Source organism: Cyphomyrmex costatus, unplaced genomic scaffold (assembly GCF_001594065.2).
Source record: "Cyphomyrmex costatus isolate MS0001 unplaced genomic scaffold, Ccosl1.0 scaffold15, whole genome shotgun sequence".
In the NCBI taxonomy this organism is placed as follows: Eukaryota; Metazoa; Arthropoda; class Insecta; order Hymenoptera; family Formicidae; genus Cyphomyrmex; species Cyphomyrmex costatus.
The window spans coordinates 88,232-107,892 of NW_017275499.1; the positions used below are offsets into that span (position 1 = coordinate 88,232).

General features: G+C 29.7%; 1 protein-coding gene across 2 annotated transcripts; it reads left to right on the plus strand.

Moving 5' to 3' along the window:
• Nucleotides 1-1,298: 1,298 nt before the first annotated feature.
• Bcat (Branched chain amino acid transaminase) lies at nt 1,299-18,313 on the plus strand. 2 transcript variants are annotated; one of them, XR_001941019.1, is made up of 8 exons: nt 1,299-1,506; nt 8,652-8,756; nt 8,846-9,055; nt 9,443-9,673; nt 14,095-14,404; nt 14,539-14,693; nt 16,545-16,865; nt 16,967-18,313. XR_001941019.1 is itself a non-coding variant. In XM_018551962.1 (7 exons), exons 1-7 carry the CDS (start codon nt 1,486-1,488, stop codon nt 16,734-16,736), a joined length of 1,224 nt encoding a protein of 407 aa, XP_018407464.1. In that variant the 5' UTR covers nt 1,299-1,485; the 3' UTR covers nt 16,737-16,995. The 2 variants fall into 2 exon arrangements, 1 of the variants encoding a protein (XP_018407464.1); XM_018551962.1 differs by having other exon boundaries at nt 16,545-16,995.
• Nucleotides 18,314-19,661: the final 1,348 nt, after the last annotated feature.

Here is a 19,661-nt window from a genome sequence, read left to right on the forward strand (position 1 = left end):
GAGGGGAGGGATCAAGGACAATTAGTTTTGAGCTTGTCAGAGTCTTTAGTTATAATCTCGTAATTAACAAACAATTTTTAGCAGTCGCAAGTAATTTTTTTATTCTGCATAAAAGGATAAGTTCTTCATTATTCATTTCGTCGCTTAATTTATATTCATATACGCTTAACATATTTATTAGGATGTAAATTGATGTAACATATATAATGTCTTTTATAACTTTATTTTTATATTCAAAATTTCAATATAATGTTTTTATAACTTGTCGGTCCTCTTACAGGAGGTTAGTATTGTTTTTTTTTTTTTTTTTTTTATAAATCTCTCCCATGTAAGTCGCAATAAAAATGAAGCATTACGTCTGTTCGTACATAGAGCCACGCCTCCAATCAATATTTATATGACGATCGTGTAATTTTGAGAATCAAATGTGCTAATGCTCGATTTCTTGCGAATAACAATGCGCGTGCTGCGTTTCTCTGTCTATTTATCAGGCACGGAGGGAGCGCGCGATTATCACATGTTTTTAACGCCTTGTTCGTGTGTTAGCATGTAGTGTGCCTTGACGCAATTTTTCCTCCCCTTTCTCGAACAATCATGCGATGTACGATGCTGTCGTTATTTTGACGTCTTCTCAAACACATAAAATTATCAACATGTTTCCTTAATTCCCTTCTCCTTCTCTCACCAATATCATCAAAGAAGACGTGACAATATAAGTGGCTCGATCATTGGGAAGAAAAGGAGGGACGCTGATTCTTAGCGTGTTTCTGCTTCCCTCTCTTTCTGTCTCTTATTTTCTCGCTCTCTTTCTCTCTCCCTCTCTCTCTCTCTCTCTCTCTCTCCCCCCCCCTTCCTTCTTCTATCTGTTTGTCATTTTCTCTTTCTTTCTTCCTTATGCTTTGCTGATAAATAAAATATTAACTGACGCTTAATTCGAGCATGCTGTATTCGTGATTGGGCGACCGAATCAGTAATTAGTGAACGAGCGAGCGAGCGAGTGAGTGAACGAACGAACGAACGAACGAATGAAAGTTTCACCTAAATAAATACGCTCGTTTTTTTCATTCGTGGATACTGAACAACTGTCCGGTCTCTGTATCGTCTGAGTTTGTTATTTAGGACACTGAAAACGGGCTCTGGTTTTCCACGGTCTTCGACTCTTCTTATATTTCTTATTACTTGTTTATGGAGATATAATATATTATCAACTACTTGACGTGAACGATATTGTTATCCATTTAATGTTAACTTTGTTTCTTAAAATCAAAATTGAATAACATTATCAAATCTTGCGGGAAAATACAAGGAAAAAGAACAATTACAAGAACGGAAGAAGCATTCACATAGAATGAACTGCGTGAATACTCGAAGCAGCGTGAACAAACTGCTACGATTGTGTCTTCTCCATTGATCCTCTCTTTCTCTCTCTCCCTCTCTCTCTCTCTCTCTTTCTCTCTCTCTCTCTTCACCAAGTAGATATTCAACATGGTTTACCTACGACGCAAGGTAAGTTGCTTACTTTTACAATCGTATATTCGTCTCTCAATCAATACTGCTACTATAAAAATTGTACGGAAAATTAAAAATTCTCAAAAATGAAACAGAAGTGGTGCCTTTTGTTTTCTTCCATCAATTTTGTCTCGAGACTTGTACGTGATACATATTTTGAGTCATTTGCTATTTTTATTTGTTCGAAACCGATTAATAAATGTAGTTTAATGGATACAACCGGAATATACTTATTACCGTTGATGGGCTGTACATTTTGAACGTGAGATACGTAATAAATCTACACCACACTATGGATAATTGCGTGCAGTTATATGTCAAAACAAATATTTAAAACGTGTTTTTAAAAAGAAATTTACAATATAAATTTTATGATAAAATATTAAAAATAATTGTTTTTATTCAGATATATATATTGTAATATGTAGTAATTTGTTTATTTCTTTAAAGAGGTACATTTTTTAGTACAACTTTATAGTTTACCATTTTTTATAATTTACCATTATTTTTTTAATGATAATGTAACAAATATCAAATTGATAGCTGTTCTATTAAAAAAAAAAAAGAATTATTTCTAAATATTGATAATAATACTAAATGCAAAAATACCCCCTTACAATTTGTTATAATACAAAAACATACAGGATACGTACTTTGTTCGCAATATACAAATCAAAAGACGAACTTGAAATGTCGAAATTAACAGATAATTATTTGCGTCGTATGATCGGTTAAAAATTTTTGCATTTAAAGTAACTAATTGCAATGTAGATACGGTAGTTAAGTATTGAAAAGATAAGCAAGTATATTGCATTGGTTTAAAATGTAGTAACCATGACTAATTTTTATATCGCGAAACGCGAATATCACACGAGAAAACAAGACAATCGTTTACCATAAAATTAAATATGATGTTTATAGTATAATTTATTGAAACATTTTAATATATGTATTACAAACATTATACGAGAGAAACCGCGAAAGCACATGTACATACTTAAAGAAATGCTGAAATATTATTTTTAATTTATTTTATAAATACTTGTAAGTAAATAAAAGATCACGATTACTTTATATATAAAACATAAATATTAAAATATTTAAAGTACACAGGTAAAATATGTATATGTGTATAATAAAAATTATAAACAAAATTCTACTTTGTATATCTAAAATCTAAATTTTAACTAATTAACGAATAATCATTCACATTCATTAAAAATTGAAAATTTTTGTTAAAGTCCTATAAAAACAATCATGCAATATTTAAAACGCAACACTCTTGTAAATCAATCAGGATTATCTTAGCTAATCCAGAATCATTCAACAAGAGTTACGCAAAATTGTCAAGATGTAACTTTGGAATGCACCCGTGAACTTGACCTAACTTATTGACATGTATCGATCTTAAGATGAAGGCAATTTTCAGTAAGATGTATGATATAGAGCGATATAACATTAAATTATGTATGAAAATTACATAAATATATTTATGAAAATTCGCAGACTGTAATCAAAATCACATTTCAAAAACTTTATGATTATTTTGGCCAGAGATTAAGTTCGTAATGTGTCAAAATGATATAAAAATTTCACCGAGCATATCAGAGCCTGCAAGAAAAGTCGAGGTAGTTGTTTGACCGATATTTTGTTCAAATAATTTTGCCATAGTTTCTCTATTGAAGATATTTTGTAGAATAAAAAAGAATTTTGCTAAAAATTGTTTCATTAAAAAAAAAAAAAACTATTTGTATAACTCTCTCTCTCGAGGTATAATTCTTGTTGGATGAAACCGTATACATTTTAATACAACAATCGAATTTTTTTGGTATAAACAGTCAAAAATAATACTAAGGTGTTTAAATGTTTTTAATATTACAAAGATTGTGTCAACTATGTCGAAAATTATTTTTTGTAAGTAGTTACGAGATTGGTTAATTAAGCGCTTTATAAATTAATTAACTTAGCTATGTTCCGTAATGAATTAGCTATTATGTATATATTGTAATTTCCATTTGTATTATATTTTCAAAGAGAGAGGTTCCTTTTTACTTTTTATTATAATAATTTATGATTAATTTATCATTATATACACATCATTTATTAAAACATTTTATAAAAAAAATTTTAATTTTAGAAATTTAAGAAGATTAGTTAAATAAATCCTAAAGAAATATACGAAGCTAGAAGCTGTAAAGTTTCTATTATTTGTATGTTAATGCTTTATTACAATTAATTAAATTGTGCATTAGTACATAATAATAAAATTTATCGTATATTAATGAAGGAAATATTCTGAAGTGCAGAAATATAATATAATTTTGATTGGTTATTTTATATCATTTTTTATTGGCAGGACTGACACGCACTTAGTGCATTTTAAAGCGGCCGTTGTACACATATCGACGCGTATAAAGATGTAAATTTAATAAAAATATAGAACCGGGTTTTTAATCGCAAAATCCTTAATATATTTTATTATATTACTTTATTAAATATACATTTTATCAACTGAGATATCTCACTGTTACATTCAGATATATTAGATTAGTGTATAACGACTTTAACGTGCAGCGCCGAAAGCGCATCAGTTCTATCAATAAAATCGCTCTCACATATATATAGCTCTCATATGTTATTTAAAATGAATGTACGCATACATATGCTGATGTATCGAATATTATGAAGTTTATCAATACTTAAATAAATATATAAAAAAACTATTTCGAAAAAAATTCTCTTGGGAAATAGAAATTTTCACATGTAAAATCAGAGTTATTATGAATTTTGTATGTACACATGAGGATTATTCTAATTCTAATATATTGTGGCCGCGGTACTTATATTCATAGTCGATTCTCATATTTGATACTGTCTTCAGTAAGACAACCAGATGGCCATACTAGCTTCTTAAAATATTATTTAAGATGATCTTAAAATAACTGACTACAAAAATATATCGCCCTATATCTTTTATAATATTTAATTATTGATATTAAATGTCCTAATATTTAAAAACATCCTAAAATTATAAAAGCATTGCAAACAAGAAAAACGATTTTATGATCTTTAAAACGTTTCATATCGACAGCATCTACAAAATATCATATAAATATTTTTTATAAAATATATCTTATATCTCCCCAATAAAATAGATATTATATTTTACCTATCAATATAAGATCAATTTTAACGTACGTATGTTGATTTTATTTACGAAAATGTTTTCTTTTTTAATTTTAATGCTTTTCGAGGAATGAAATCCTTAATTATTAGTAAATTTACGATACAAAGTATTACAAAAATATAGCTATTTTGTCGCGGAAAATGTAATTCAATTAAATAACACAATATTATAATAATATTTCAAAATATTTAAACTAAATTTATGTTTAAGTATAATTTATAAATGAATCAATATTATATTATATCGATCTGTATACCAAAAATCATTACAAATGCTTATACGCTAGTTTAAATATTTTAAAATATTATAATATCGCTATTATTGTATTGTACTTGAAATATTATTATATGTATTGTATTATTTAATTAAATTAACAAACTTATAAATTTTTATAAGTTTCCCAGAAAATATCCATATTTTTATAATATATAGCCTTGTGCAAAAGTATTAGGCACATTATAACTACCAAGTTATTTTAAATTGTGGTAAAGGTAGATAAAAATAAAACTATGTATGACTTTTAATTAGTCAATATTTGTTGCTTTAATTAGTATTCAATAAGTCCACGCTCAGCTTTAGTCGACACGAACATTTAACTCTTTGGGATATTTCAAACTGACATTTGCCCTATTCGTGTAAAAGTTGTATCAGCAAGCGCTGTTGTGCGTATTTTAGACATTATTTACAGAAAAGAACTCAACTTTCATAAATATGAGCAGTAGAATATGAAATTGACGCATATATTTGCACTACAACCACCGACAATGGAATGATACTTCATTGGAAAAATACAAATATTCTCAATTGATGCCTTCTATCATTTATTACTTCATTAAAATCATATCTGTGTACATTTTAGAGTAAGCATACCATTCAACGAATCACTAACAAAAAAATAAATTCTAAGAACTCATGTCGGATATATGTATAATAATAAGGGTGCCTAATACTTTTGCACAAGGCTGTATATTGTAAACATGTTGTGTAATATAATATATACATCGTAAACGCATTGAGATGTTTAAAAATAGCTATCATGCAATACGTTACACATGTTTCTCTTCAAATACAAATCTTATATTTGCTAAGTTATAATTTTAATTTAAGTCAAGTCGTATTTAAATACGAAATTAGTGCATTTAACTGTATTTATTATATCATTTATATTTCTAATTAATTAACATTTGTATTATTTTATGTTTCTACATATATGCAATATTGAATATATATCTTTATATAAAATACAGTGATCAGTATTTTAACATTTATGGAGGAGAGGAAATGGAAAATAGCAAAGTGTAAAAAGAATAAAACGAAGAGAATAATTTATGCCAACGCGCGTCAGCGCGGATCGTTCATTTTGAATTTAATCAAGTCATGTTTGTTCCTTCGCATATGATTTCCAATGAATAACATTAAATGCAATATATAGATTTTATATACCCCCATTGACTTATAATTTTATATTTTCTCTAAATATATGTCAAACAATAATAATAACAATAAAAAACAATAAAAGGGCGAAGTAAGAGTCAAATTAATATTAAAATTAAAAATAATATGAAAATGTTGACATATTTAATTCTAAACTAAAGAATACAAAAATGTTAAAATATATTATGTTCGTTAGAATAATAAATACTTTATCAGCGGGCAAAACAAATTCTTTTGATATGAATTTTCGACTACTTGATAAACACACGCGTTGTTAAAGTTTTAACCAGAAGTAGTTAAAACTCTCTCTCCATAGAACGGTTTATTATTAAGTATTAATTAATTAATTAATCATTTACCATAATAATTATTGACTAATAATAATTATTATTACCATTTTATTATTACTTGTAGCACGTTTTTCGTCTTAAAACTTAACATTCTTATCATCACATTCTTATGTTACTAAAAAAAGAATGTTAAATTTTAGTTGTCTTTTGGCTAATACAAATGAAATCAAAGATAAGTACAAGACTCTCAATTTCAAAATAAACAATTACGTAATTCAAAAGGACTAGTAAGAGTCTGATAATACAAATAATAGTTAATATAAATAAATTCATATGCTTGTCAAAACATGGGAAAAATAATAAAAAATATAATGGAAAATATTTTGATTGATGTATTAATTCATATCAGGAGACGCGGTAGTGTCTGCGGCCATGTTCAAAAACTGAAAGACACTACAAGTCTCTTATCCCGAGCCTGCACCAAAGTCCATTTTTGGGGAGTGCATAACTACTAAAATATAACAAATTTTGAATCGAACGTTATATGTCCTGAAAGGACGGCATCCCCACCAGTAATTTGAACCAAAAAAATTTTAAATCGGTCAAGCCGTTCTGGAGATACAAGAGGTCGAAAAGATTTTAATGAAAAATTAAGAAACGCCTTCTCCTTCTTCTTCTCTGTCCGCATTCAAGGCCGTGTTAATACTTTCTAACATCCCCTCTCACCTTTCACTCACAACTTCATCATCTTCGATCCACCAGATTTCCTCCCCCTACCTCTCACCCTCCTCCACCCCTCTCTTTTGCCGTATTTCACTCTCTTTCGTTACATAATATTTTTAAATCATTTTTTAATATATGTATTTGTAATTTGTACTCTAAAAAGTAAGTGATATCCAAAAAAATCATATCGTAAAAATGAAAAGTTTAAGCCATGTTGAAAAAAAGATACTGAAAAATTTAAACCTTTTTATCTAATAATAATATATTACCATAAAAAGTAACTGATATATTACAATATTAATAAAGGTGCCAGTATAAAGTGAACATACATAAAGTGTATGCAATTTTCGGCCGATTTTCGAATCGCCTCTTCCAAATGTCGCTCGCTCGAGCATCGTGCAGCCACAGCGCTAGTTATAATGAGCGAATGTCCTTTATTCAGAATATACGTTAAATTTTTCCAGACGTTTCAGTCTATTTTACACCATAATCAGTAAAAATTATTACAATTAAACATATTACAACGTCATATTATTAATAACGCAAGAGTATAATTACGCAATCTGCAGTCCTCGCATTTTTTATAATAAAACGTTATTACGTGCTTGTTCCATTAATCGATCGAAATTGGCAATCCTTTTGTATTGTTTAAAACTGTTTTTTTTTTTTTAAACGTCAAGTGCTTCTAACATTTGTCAATTTAATGGACCTTCTTATGTATTGTGAATGTTCTATTTCCTTTGTTTGCACAGAAGTTCCAAATGCTGTGATAACCTGATTAGAATCTTCTGTTAAAATTGACAGATCTTATAGATTTTGGCCGATTACACATCATATTTACTTGTTTTTCTTATAGATTTTATTTTTGTGTTTTATTTCATTTGTGAATCGTATGAAGGATCTTAACCAAATGATCTTTTAAATTTAATTTCTATAAAATATGGTCATCTTTAATGTATTTTAACTAATATAAATTAAAATTAAATAACAAAAAATCCAGTAATAAATGAATTTTATAATCATCTAAAATCTCGTAAATTGACAGATTTACAACAATTTGTGTTGTATATTTATCAATTTTCAAGATTTTATGTAATTATAAGATTACTTTTATTATAAATAAATAATATTTGCTTTTGTTATTTGAATTGAACATTGATATTAATTTTTCTGAAGATAACCTATATTTAAGAGGTCAAAATCTATATTTCTTTTTTCATACTTGTTTATTTTATTTTATTTTTATATTACAATATCTCATTGCGATTTTGCTAAAATTCTTTATAACAATGGATAGATTTGATTTTCGGATTCAGCATGCTAACTTTAGATTCAGGTAATAATCCTAAAGTTTCAATTCGCAGACTAGTATTGTTAAATAAAGATGACATACTTATATAATTTAAACGTAAAATTATTAGGAATTTTAAATTTTGTAAATTGTGCTATAATAAGCTTTTTTTTATTAGAAAGACAGAAATAAACGTATATATGTTCTTATATTTTAGATTTTATTTTTCGGAAATGCGATTAATCAACTGCAACAGAGTGTTAAGTGGAGCTCTTCTTTGAGAACTAAAGACAAGAATTCTGTACCGCAACGTTTCTTTAAGGTATTATCATTTATTACAATAGAAACAATTAAGAAAAATGCAACATAGATGAAACTGAAAGCCTAATTTATTCAATATGTTTTTATCAGTATGCAGATTTATCAGTCCGTCTCGCTGGACCAAATCAGTTGAATCCTAAACCTGATGTTAATAAGCTTTCATTTGGGAAATATTTCACTGATCACATGCTCAAAATACATTATTACGAAGGCATGAATGGTTGGCAAGCACCAGAAATTATGCCTTTCGAAAACATAGTTCTTCATCCAGCTGCAAAAGTACTTCATTATGCTGTGGAGGTATTAATTTATATTTATGTATATTTTTGAAAAATAACATGAGATAGAGTATTAAGAAAATAAAATAAAAGTAATAATAAGGCTCAATATGTATAAAACAGTATAAGTATTAAGAAAATTAATTTATTTTTACTTTGTTGCTATATTTAGTTTAGTATAATTAAAGTAGAATTATTTTTCTTTTGTATGATGTAAAGCTGAGAAGTATTTCTTTTAATATAAAATTCCCATGAAAAAAACCTTAAAATTTTTATATCAAAAATATTTAATACCAATAATCATATGATCTTGGAGGATATTTTACTATTGAATTATTGAGCTGAAATTCCTTGTGTGAAATTTAATTTGACAGTAATAATATATGTATACATATAAATCTTTCCTCAGTTGTTTGAAGGTATGAAAGCTTACAGAGGTGTTGATGGCAAAATAAGGTTGTTTAGACCAGAGTTAAATATGGAAAGAATGAATAATTCGGCAGTAAGAGCTGGTCTACCACCTTTCAGAGGAGAAGAATTAATTAAGTGCATTTGCAGATTAATTAGTATAGATCAAGAATGGGTTCCACATTCTACCGCCTCTAGTCTTTACGTTCGTCCTACGCTTATAGGCATCGACGTGAGTACTATTTTATTATTAAATACAATATATCATCGAGTATTCTGTTAGTATTTATCTTATTAAAATTTAAATAATTACTGCAAAAAGGTCACTATATATAACTTCACTAATATATAACTTTGATTTTTACATAATTAAAAATTCGATATAATCTTGAGTCAAATACATTTTGAATCACGTAGCGGACTCTTCTATAATTTCTGAGGTACGATATTCTAGAGTATTCACTTTTTATATCCACTTTCTGTGCGAAGCAAGAAGTTTATCCCTATAGACAGGAGGAGAGGTAAGATAGTCCTCGCTTCGCGTTGTAAAATATATTATCAGGAGACGCGGTAGTGTCTCCGGCCATGTTCAAAAACTGAAAGACACTACAAGTCTCTTATCCCGAGCCACCAAAGTCCATTTTGGGGGGGTACTAAAATATAAAAAATTTTGAATCGAACGTTATACGTCCTGAAAAGCGGCATCTCCACGAGTAATTTGAGCCAAAAAAATTTTTAATCGGCCAACCCCCACCTCCCACCCCCACCGTCCCTCTCTTTCGTCGTATTTCATTCTCTTTCGTTATATAATATATTTTTAAATCATTTTTTTATATATTTGTGATATATTAGTACTCTAAAAAGTAAAAGATACCCGAAAAATATCATATAATAAAAATGAAAAGTTCAAGCCATGTTCAAAAAAGGATACTAAAAAATGTAAACCTTTTTATCTAATAATAATATATTAGCTTGTCCCCCTCACCTCACCGCGCGCAGTCCAAATGCCGCACGACGCCCGAGCGACATTTGATCTGATTGAAAATTACATTACAAACGATATTCGCGTGTATTATTTAATATGTCATGTACGTTGTCAAGACTTCTATATACGGGCACGAGAATAATCGTTATATTTCTCAATGTTTAGTGATAATACATGCGATAAACAGAATCCCAACTTTTTGTTGGCATACATATTACATATAAAAACATGCCCCTACAATCACGTTATTTGTACACAGTATTGACGTATTATTCAAATGATTCTCATCTTCTTTTCTCTTTTCTATAAATTTGATATGATAATATACTCAGGGCTGGACAAAATACATAAAGTAATTAAAATACAAAATACCACCCAGAAATGATAATGGAACTGATGTCGATTCAAGATTCAACATCAATTTGATGATTTTGACATTGGATCGACATTGATTCGACATCAGTTTAATAATTTCGACATTCATTTCTGGCTGGGTATTTTCTGGTTTCATTTCTATTCTTTGTATTTGAATTACAAAATACATAATACTTTTAATCTTTCGATTTGAAATACAAAATACAAAAATATTTCTAAATTTTGTATTTCAAATACAAAAAATACTTTTTTTAAATAAAAATACAAAATACTTCCACAATTTAAAATACAAAATACTGTTTTTGAGTTAATGCATAATAACAGAATTTATTTAAAGTCAAATTTGATGGATTTAAAAATAACAATTATGTAATACAAAAGAACCAATAATAGTTTGATAAATAGAACACTTTATCAAATATTCTATATCAAATAAAAGTATTGAGATACTACAATCAAAGAATAAACTTTACTTTAATTAACATTACATGCATCAGCTGTATGATTCAACTCTCTTCAGACAAAAATTATATATCAAAAATCTGTCTTATTATATTCTAAAATGCTAAATAGATATATCGTAAAAGCGCTATTTTGAAGAAAAAAGATGCAATGGACATTCTGGACAAGATAAAATCGTCTTTGTTCATCAAACGATTGAATAACCGATTGAAACAGTGTTTCACCATGTTCTTATGGAAGAAAAAATTTTTTTTTGTATTTTAATTAAAGAATAAGGATTTGAAGTATTCAAACATTTTAATAAGAACGACATCAGAGTTTCTTTCTTTAGCACTAACAAATTGTGAAAATATATTAAAGTACACCAAGATCCATTAATTTCAAGTTGTAAATCTAACGTGGTTTATAAAATTAATTGCAACGAGTGTGACGCAACATATATAGGACAGACAGGAAGACAATTGAAAACACGTATTGCAGAACATCGTAATCGTATACGTTGGAACACGTCTTATAAATCGGTGATAACTGATCATAGATTGCAACAGGGACATGACATTGAATGGTGTAACATTCACATTCCAGACGAGAGAAGAATCTTGTTGCAAAAAACGTCTTATATCAGAAATGCTTAATATTAAAAAACAGAAAAACGGTTTTAACCTCAGATAGACACAGAAGGATTACACGAAGCATATATTCCGATCATAAACAAGCTTTGACTTTGCATCACCAAAGTTCTCATTTCAATATTGTATTAACAACCGTAAAAGTTAGACATGTCTAGTCTCACTATATGATAATCGAAATTCTTAGTTATTTAATCTTCAAATTTTTATTATAAGCGGCTAAGTATATTGTTTTAGTAGTTTTAAATAGTTTGATTTTAGTATTTTTTTTTTAAATTTTTATTACATGTTTAATGTTATAACCACTTTATTATTTTCGTTTTATGATTTGACTCTAATCGTCCTTCATCTATGCTTAATTATTTAATCTTTGACATATATATTTTATATTTTAATCTTTGACACTTGTGCATTTATGTAACCGCCTCTCTTGACTCCGATTGCATTTGCGAGATGTTGACCGTTTGACGAACTATTTACTATTGATATGTTATGGACAATTTGGTGAGTCTTTAATAGCTAGACATACTTTATGAATTACTTCAAATCCTTATTCTTTAATTAAAATACAAAAAAAATTTTTGTTCTCATCAGAACGTGAAACACTGTTTCAATCGGTCATTCAATCGTTTGGTGAACAAAGACGATTTTATCTTATCCAGAATGTCCATCGCATCTTTTTTCTTCAAAATAGCGCTTTTACCGTATATCTACTTTTAGCATTTTAGAATATAATAAGATTGATTTTTTATACATAATTTTTTTGTTACATCTGAAGAGGGCTGAATTATACAGTTAAAAACATGTAATGTTAATTAGAGTAAAGTTTATTCTTTGATTGTAGTCTCTCAGTACTTTTATTTGAATATTTGATAAAGCGTTTCTATTTATCAGACTCTTATTGGTCTTTTTATATATTACATAATTGTTATTTTTAAATTAGGAGTCCTGTACTTAATTATTATTATGATGGATTTATTTCAAATGAAATACTAAAAAAATCCTTTAATATTAGATCCTAATAATTCTTAGATCTATTCTTTTTGGCTGTACCAATGTATCTTTCTTCCTTTTCTCTCGAGAAAAAGAGAAAAGGAAAAAAGATAAATTGGTGCAAAAGTTCAATCAAATAGGCTTCTTGACAACAATTATAATAACTTAAATTTTTCTCATACGATAATCTTATATAAAAAAAAAATATATAGAAATTGTATTTGAAGTACAAAATATAATACATGTATTGAATAACCTATTTGAAATACAAAATACAAAATACTTTCAGTGCTTGTAATTGAAATACAGTACCGAAAAAAATCATATCATAAAAATGAAAAGTTCAAGCCATGTTTAAAAAAGGATACTCAAAAATTTAAACTAATTTTTATCTAATAATAATATATTACCATGAAAAGTAACTGATATATTATTAATTAAAGGTGCCAAAGTGAACATAGGTACATAAAGTGTATGTAACTTTCGACCGATTTTCGAATCGCCTCCACTTTCCGCTGTTCCCCTTAATTACCTCACCGCGCGCGGACCAAATGCCGCTGACGACGCTCGAGCGACATTTAATCGCTGATTGATAGGGGTGGGTGGTGGGGGAGGGGGTGCGGTGGATCGAAGATGGTGGAGATGTGAGTGAAAGATGAGAGGGGATGTTAGAAAGTTTTAATACGCGGCCTTGAATGAGGACAAAGAAGAAAAGGAGAAGACGTTTCTTAATTTTTCATTAAAATCATCACTTTTCGACCTCTTGTATCTCCAGAACGGCTTGACCGATTTAAAATTTTTTTGGCTCAAATTACTGGTGGGGATGCCGCCCTTTCAGGACATATAACGTTCGATTCAAAATTTTTTATATTTTAGTAGTTATGCACCCCCCAAAAATGGACTTTGGTGACTCGGGATAAGAGACTTGTAGTGTCTTTCAGTTTTTGAACATGGCCGAAGACACTACCGCGTCTTCTAATATATTGATGTATATGATAATATAATGAACTTTCTATCGATTTCCTTTTCCCCTTTATTTCATTATTCTTTCCTTTAATTTCCTTTAGAAATGTATAATATATAGAAATTAAGTATGTTCGCATAACGTGGCTCAGAAGAATTAATAAAAATTCTCAAAGTTTTATTAAAAAAATTATTTTTATCTTTCCTAAAACCTAATTTAAATACATTTTGCTTGTTCCTACACAGCCTACACTTGGAGTCGCAACTTCGGATTCAGCTTTGTTGTACGTAATCCTATCTCCCGTCGGATCTTATTTTAAAGCTACCGATCGGCAAGTCGGAGTTTCCCTGCTTGCAGATCCTAGGTATACGAGAGCATGGCCTGGCGGTTGTGGTAATGCTAAATTAGGCAGCAATTATGGACCTACAATTCAAGTTCAACAAGAAGCCATTGAAAAAGGTTTACAGCAAGTATTGTGGCTGTACGGCGAAAACAATGAACTTACAGAAATTGGCACTATGAACGTTTTTGTTGTTTATATAAATAATAACGGAGGTAAGAAGCGAAGTTTGGTGAATTTTGCTAAAAATGCATGTTGTGAAAAGTGTCATAAGGAAAAATAACTCGATTTAATGGTTCTCTCAGTTTAGAGATCCGATTACTATATATTCCTATGTTATTTTATACAGAAAGGGAACTACTTACACCACCCTTAAATGGTTTAATCTTACCCGGAATTGTAAGAAATTCGCTTTTAGCTATATCTAGGCAGTGGAATCAGTATAAAGTTACGGAAAGATCTATTACGATGAAAGAAATAATACAATTAAATTCAGAGAACAGGGTAAGATTTACGTATGCAACATTGTTTTCTCTTTTTAATATCTTTTCTCTCTCTTATTTGTGCTCTTATGCTAACATATTAGGTTTGTTCTTTTTGACAACGGTGACACTTTCTGTACCTAGTGCAAGGTGCAGAACATTGTATGCTTTATTTGCCGGAACTTGCGTCATTACAAAATAGTGTACGCATTTTATTTGAACGGAACACTTGAAAATTGGTACCTTGGTACAAGAACTTTTGTACCATCTCTCGAGGCGATGCAGCGTATATAGTACACATACAGCGTATAGTACATACAGTGAAAATCAAAATAACGAAGTGTGAGATTAAAGTCATATGAATGAAATCAAAACGAAAATAAAATGGAAAGCACAAATATTGAGATTGAAAGAAAAGAAAGCATTTTATCTTTTTTCTTTTTTTTTCGTCTTCATCGGATGTACTTTTATCGTCAGTTTCCATTTTTATTTTTTTATGCGTCATCTACAATACACGGAGTAAGAAGTAAGAATAAGAAATTGACCAATCACAGTCGAATATGGAAAAAATAATCGAGCACGCGGTATGTTAAGTTAGCACCTCAACTATATAGTACTCAGTTCTGATTAGAGTTCCCACTTCCTTTTGACGAGACGAAGAGTTCCCTATAATTAATAACAAGAGTTCCGCTCAATAAACATTTTTTTTACATTTTTTAAAAATAGGGTGCTAACTTTTTATCGAATTTCGAGGTGATCTTCTGACAAATGTCGCTGTATCTTACAAACCGTTAGTCCAATCGCTTTTTTACCTGACAGTTTTCGATAGAACTCGTCGAGTACTATAAGAAACGCTACTCAGAACTACTCGGTACTCTCAAACAAATTTTTAAAGATTTCCATTATTTTTTTTAAACTTTATTATATTTCAAAAATGTTTTTTATGTATCAAGAACTCTGGGTATTCACAAAATAGTTCTGTTAAGCTGATCAAAACTAAGACGACCTTGAATTTCGTTAAAAAGTTAGCACCCCATTTTTTAAAAATTATTAAAAAATGATTATTAAGCGCATATATCATTAAAAATCATAGAGAACTCTTCGTATCGTCAAAAAGAAGCAGAAATTATCATGAGAACTATTGTATCTAAAAATTAATTTTTCAAAAATTTTTAATTTCTTTTTTAATATTCGAAAATTTTTTTTACATATCAGAAACTCTAGGCAATCGCAAATTGAAGCTATTAAGCGCAGCTCAGAACTGTTCCTCGAAATTCGATAAAAAGTTAGCACCCCATTTTTAAAAAATGTAAAAAAATTGTTTATTGAGCGGATTGTTATTAACTATAGGGAACTCTTCGTCTCGTCAAAAGGAAGTGGGAACTCTAATCAGAACTCCTGAGTACTATAGTTGGGGTGCTAACTTAACATACCCTCGAGTACGATTGATCAATTTCTTATTCTTGCTTCTTGCTTCCTGTATTGTAGACGACGTATTATTTAAATACTATCTTTTTAATAACCAATTAATCTTTGTGCAACATGTGCTGAGTATCTATCAAATAGCGTTCTTTTTTTTCTCAGAACTTGAATTCGCACTGGTCTATCTGTATCGCGAGCACTGTGACATTTTAAACTGTACCATGTGTACCAAGTACAAAAAGTTTCTGCACGGTACTTTAAAAAAGAACATACCTATTGTGAACAAAGAGAAACCTGAGCGGTCATCCCTGCCTTTTTTTCCTGTAATATTTCTAACCCGCGCGCTAACGACACTATATGGATTTCGCCCTTAGAAGCATTACAGAAAAAAGGCCGGGATGGTTGCTCACAAGTTTCTCTCTGATTATGACAATTAATTTTTTCGTTATAGCTGTTGGAAATATTCGGAGCAGGAACAGCGTGCGTAGTCAGTCCCGTGTCTTATATTGACTTTCAAGGTCAAGAATTGCATATACCAACGATGGAACAACCTGAAGCAATTTATCAGATGCTCAAAAAACATTTATTGAATATACAGTATGGTATTATACCTGACCATCCATGGTGCTTAGTCGTTGACTAAAATATAAATGAAAAATACGATTGTGGATAATTCTTTTTACACATACATATATGCGGCTATGCTATAGTTTGTGCGAATATACCATAATAGTTATACAAAATTTATAGTCGGTAAATAGACAACTTTAAGGTAATACTAAAGTCGTCCCTACTTTATCATCATTTCCATTCGGTAATAGATTTCAATAAATTTCCGAATTGGATTGACGGATTGCAAAATTGTTATTACAGAATTAAAGTACGCACAAATAGGATCTCAACTAGATTGTATTTCACGAGAAAATCGGAAAAAAGTTGAAAAACTTGACTTACTTTTGGCTCACACACGTCAGATTTATATTTACTTGATATAAAAGTTTTATAGTCCACCATATATTGAAAATAAGCATTTAGCTGAGGTCGCATTATTGGAACGAACAATACCGAGTTTATAAAACTAAGATTGAAAGTCCAGAAAAGTCATTTCACTGAATGGAAAAAATACGTGAATATACGAATTTGCGAAGATTAGAGATGTCAACAGACAGAGATGTCAAAAAGGACTCGCGTGTTTACGTTTTTACGTAAAATAATAAAGATGTAGCAAGAAATAACTACATCTAGTATGTATTTTTATATCATGCCATATCTCATCATATTGTGGCCTCTTAGGTTTTCGTCGACGTTTGCGATTATGGCGCTACAAAGTCGCTCGTCTGCGGAAGCCCTAAGACATCATAATAGGAGCATATTGGAGCATGTTGGAGCGTGCGACGCGAACAAACCTTATACTACTGGAAAGCGCTCTGCCCTTTGAAACGGCATGGCGTAATAAACAGAGACAGCTACTTTAGGTATCGCTGTCCTTTATGGCGCATGCGCATTCGACCGTCGTACATTCAAAATAAAAAGTGTTGTTGATCCGAAGATTCAGAAGTGAATCCGATTTTTACTTAATGAAATGCGCAGACGGATGGAAAGCACTTTTCACTCAGACTGTATCGACAAGGACAAAGTAAACTAAACTGACTCTCTCTCTCTCTCTCTCTCTCTCTGTCTATTCAGGCGGATAGCCTCAGAGTGCTTTCCAGTAGTATAGTTCAGTGCGCCTCTTTGACTATATAAACGTATGGACTGCTGGTCCCTCATTTTTGCTGTAGAAAATGCATACTCTCGATGCCGCCGAACTGAAGTTGGCTGACACAGAATAAAAAATCCTCTAAAATCCTCTAAAATAAAAGAAAAAACGCAAAACTATGGGAAAGTACAAACCTGTATTTAAAAACCAAAGAATTGTAAATTACAGTTTCTTCAATTTCCTGTTATCACTTAAATTACTTCTTCATATACTATATAAATAAATTCAAATATATATCTAAACAAAAATACTTTTCTGCATTTGAATAATGCATATAAGAATGTAATAAGACCTCCAAATTATGATTATGGAGCTTGCAAAGAAACAAATCAAAAAGTACGATCCATGTACATATAACCTATCATTCACACGATATAGATAGCATAGCGCAAGAAACGTACGTAACTTTTTATACTTAATGATTTACTTAATTTATGTAATGTTTTATTTAATGTATATAATGTTTTCTTAATTTAATGTACATACGTAATGTATTATTTGAAATTGAAAATGTTTTGTCGACATCGATTTAAGTTCGACCGTCGCTTCAGCATCTTCTTCGTAAGGCATGATCAAAAAATGTTATATAGTCTATGAAATATTTAATAATTCATGTCAATATGTGCCAGAATAAGGGTCATCGCACACAAAATTACACATAAACTGTATAATCGAACCATTAGGTCGCTAGACTAATAATCATCCGTCTTATTATGTCTTTATAAACGCCATATTAACTTGTATATTTATATATGTACCTATACGTTTCTATTAAATTAATGTTATATGATGAAAAAAAATTATATTAATACTAAATTAATATTACATGCATAAGCATTGCATAGGACTATTTGATCAATGAACATTATTACTTAAATTAAATTTAAGTCATTATAGGTGCTCGTTCCGTTTAATTGTTTAAGGCAACTTCTCTCTTGTTAGCCGACCGCGCGACCCACGTTTAAGTCCGAATTCCTGCCAAACGGAACGAGCACCTAATTCGGCGACTAGATATCTTTAAATAATATCAAAAAAGAAAAATTTTGATACCAAAAACTTGCCGCAGCACCTAATTGTTTAAGGCAACTTCTCTCTTGTCAGCCGACCGCGCGCGACTTACGTCTAAGTTCTTTGTATATTGATTCTGTACATAATATATTAAAATTTCGAAATATTTTAATTATTTTCTTGGAGCACCTAATTAGCACCTAATTTTAAAATATGTTAGAATTTATTTCACGTTGATAGGGCGGGGGGGGGGGGGGAGCTAGCTTAACAGCATGACAAAATTTTGTGATCTTCCCTGACTTTCAATACATATTTTGAAATGTTTTTTGTATTTTTATCCTAATTCGAAAATTGTTAAATATTTTGTTGATCCAGCAATTCCCATCCAACGTAGATGCAGATAATTTTATTCATTTAATATTTCAAGAATCAAATTACAAAATACGGCTCTGTACGTGCCTTCGTAGTTTCTTTGTTATAAAAACGAAACAGAAAAAAGTTTCGTAGCAAAATATTGTTTCTACAAAACAAAATATTTCACGGTTATATGATATCCGCATCATGAGAAATAGATCATTTTATTTATTATATTTTTAAAAGCGAAAATGCAAATATTTGGTTCTTTCGGAGACTTCGTAAAACATATGTCAAAGTTTCATGTCAAAATATTTCTCTTATAAGACAATATTATCTATGTATATATATGGGGCCAATTCCACGCCAAATCGGCCACTCAAAAATTTTTGGATTTTTGATTTGGCTGAAATTTTGATATATTATAGTACCCATTGCAAGAAGCTG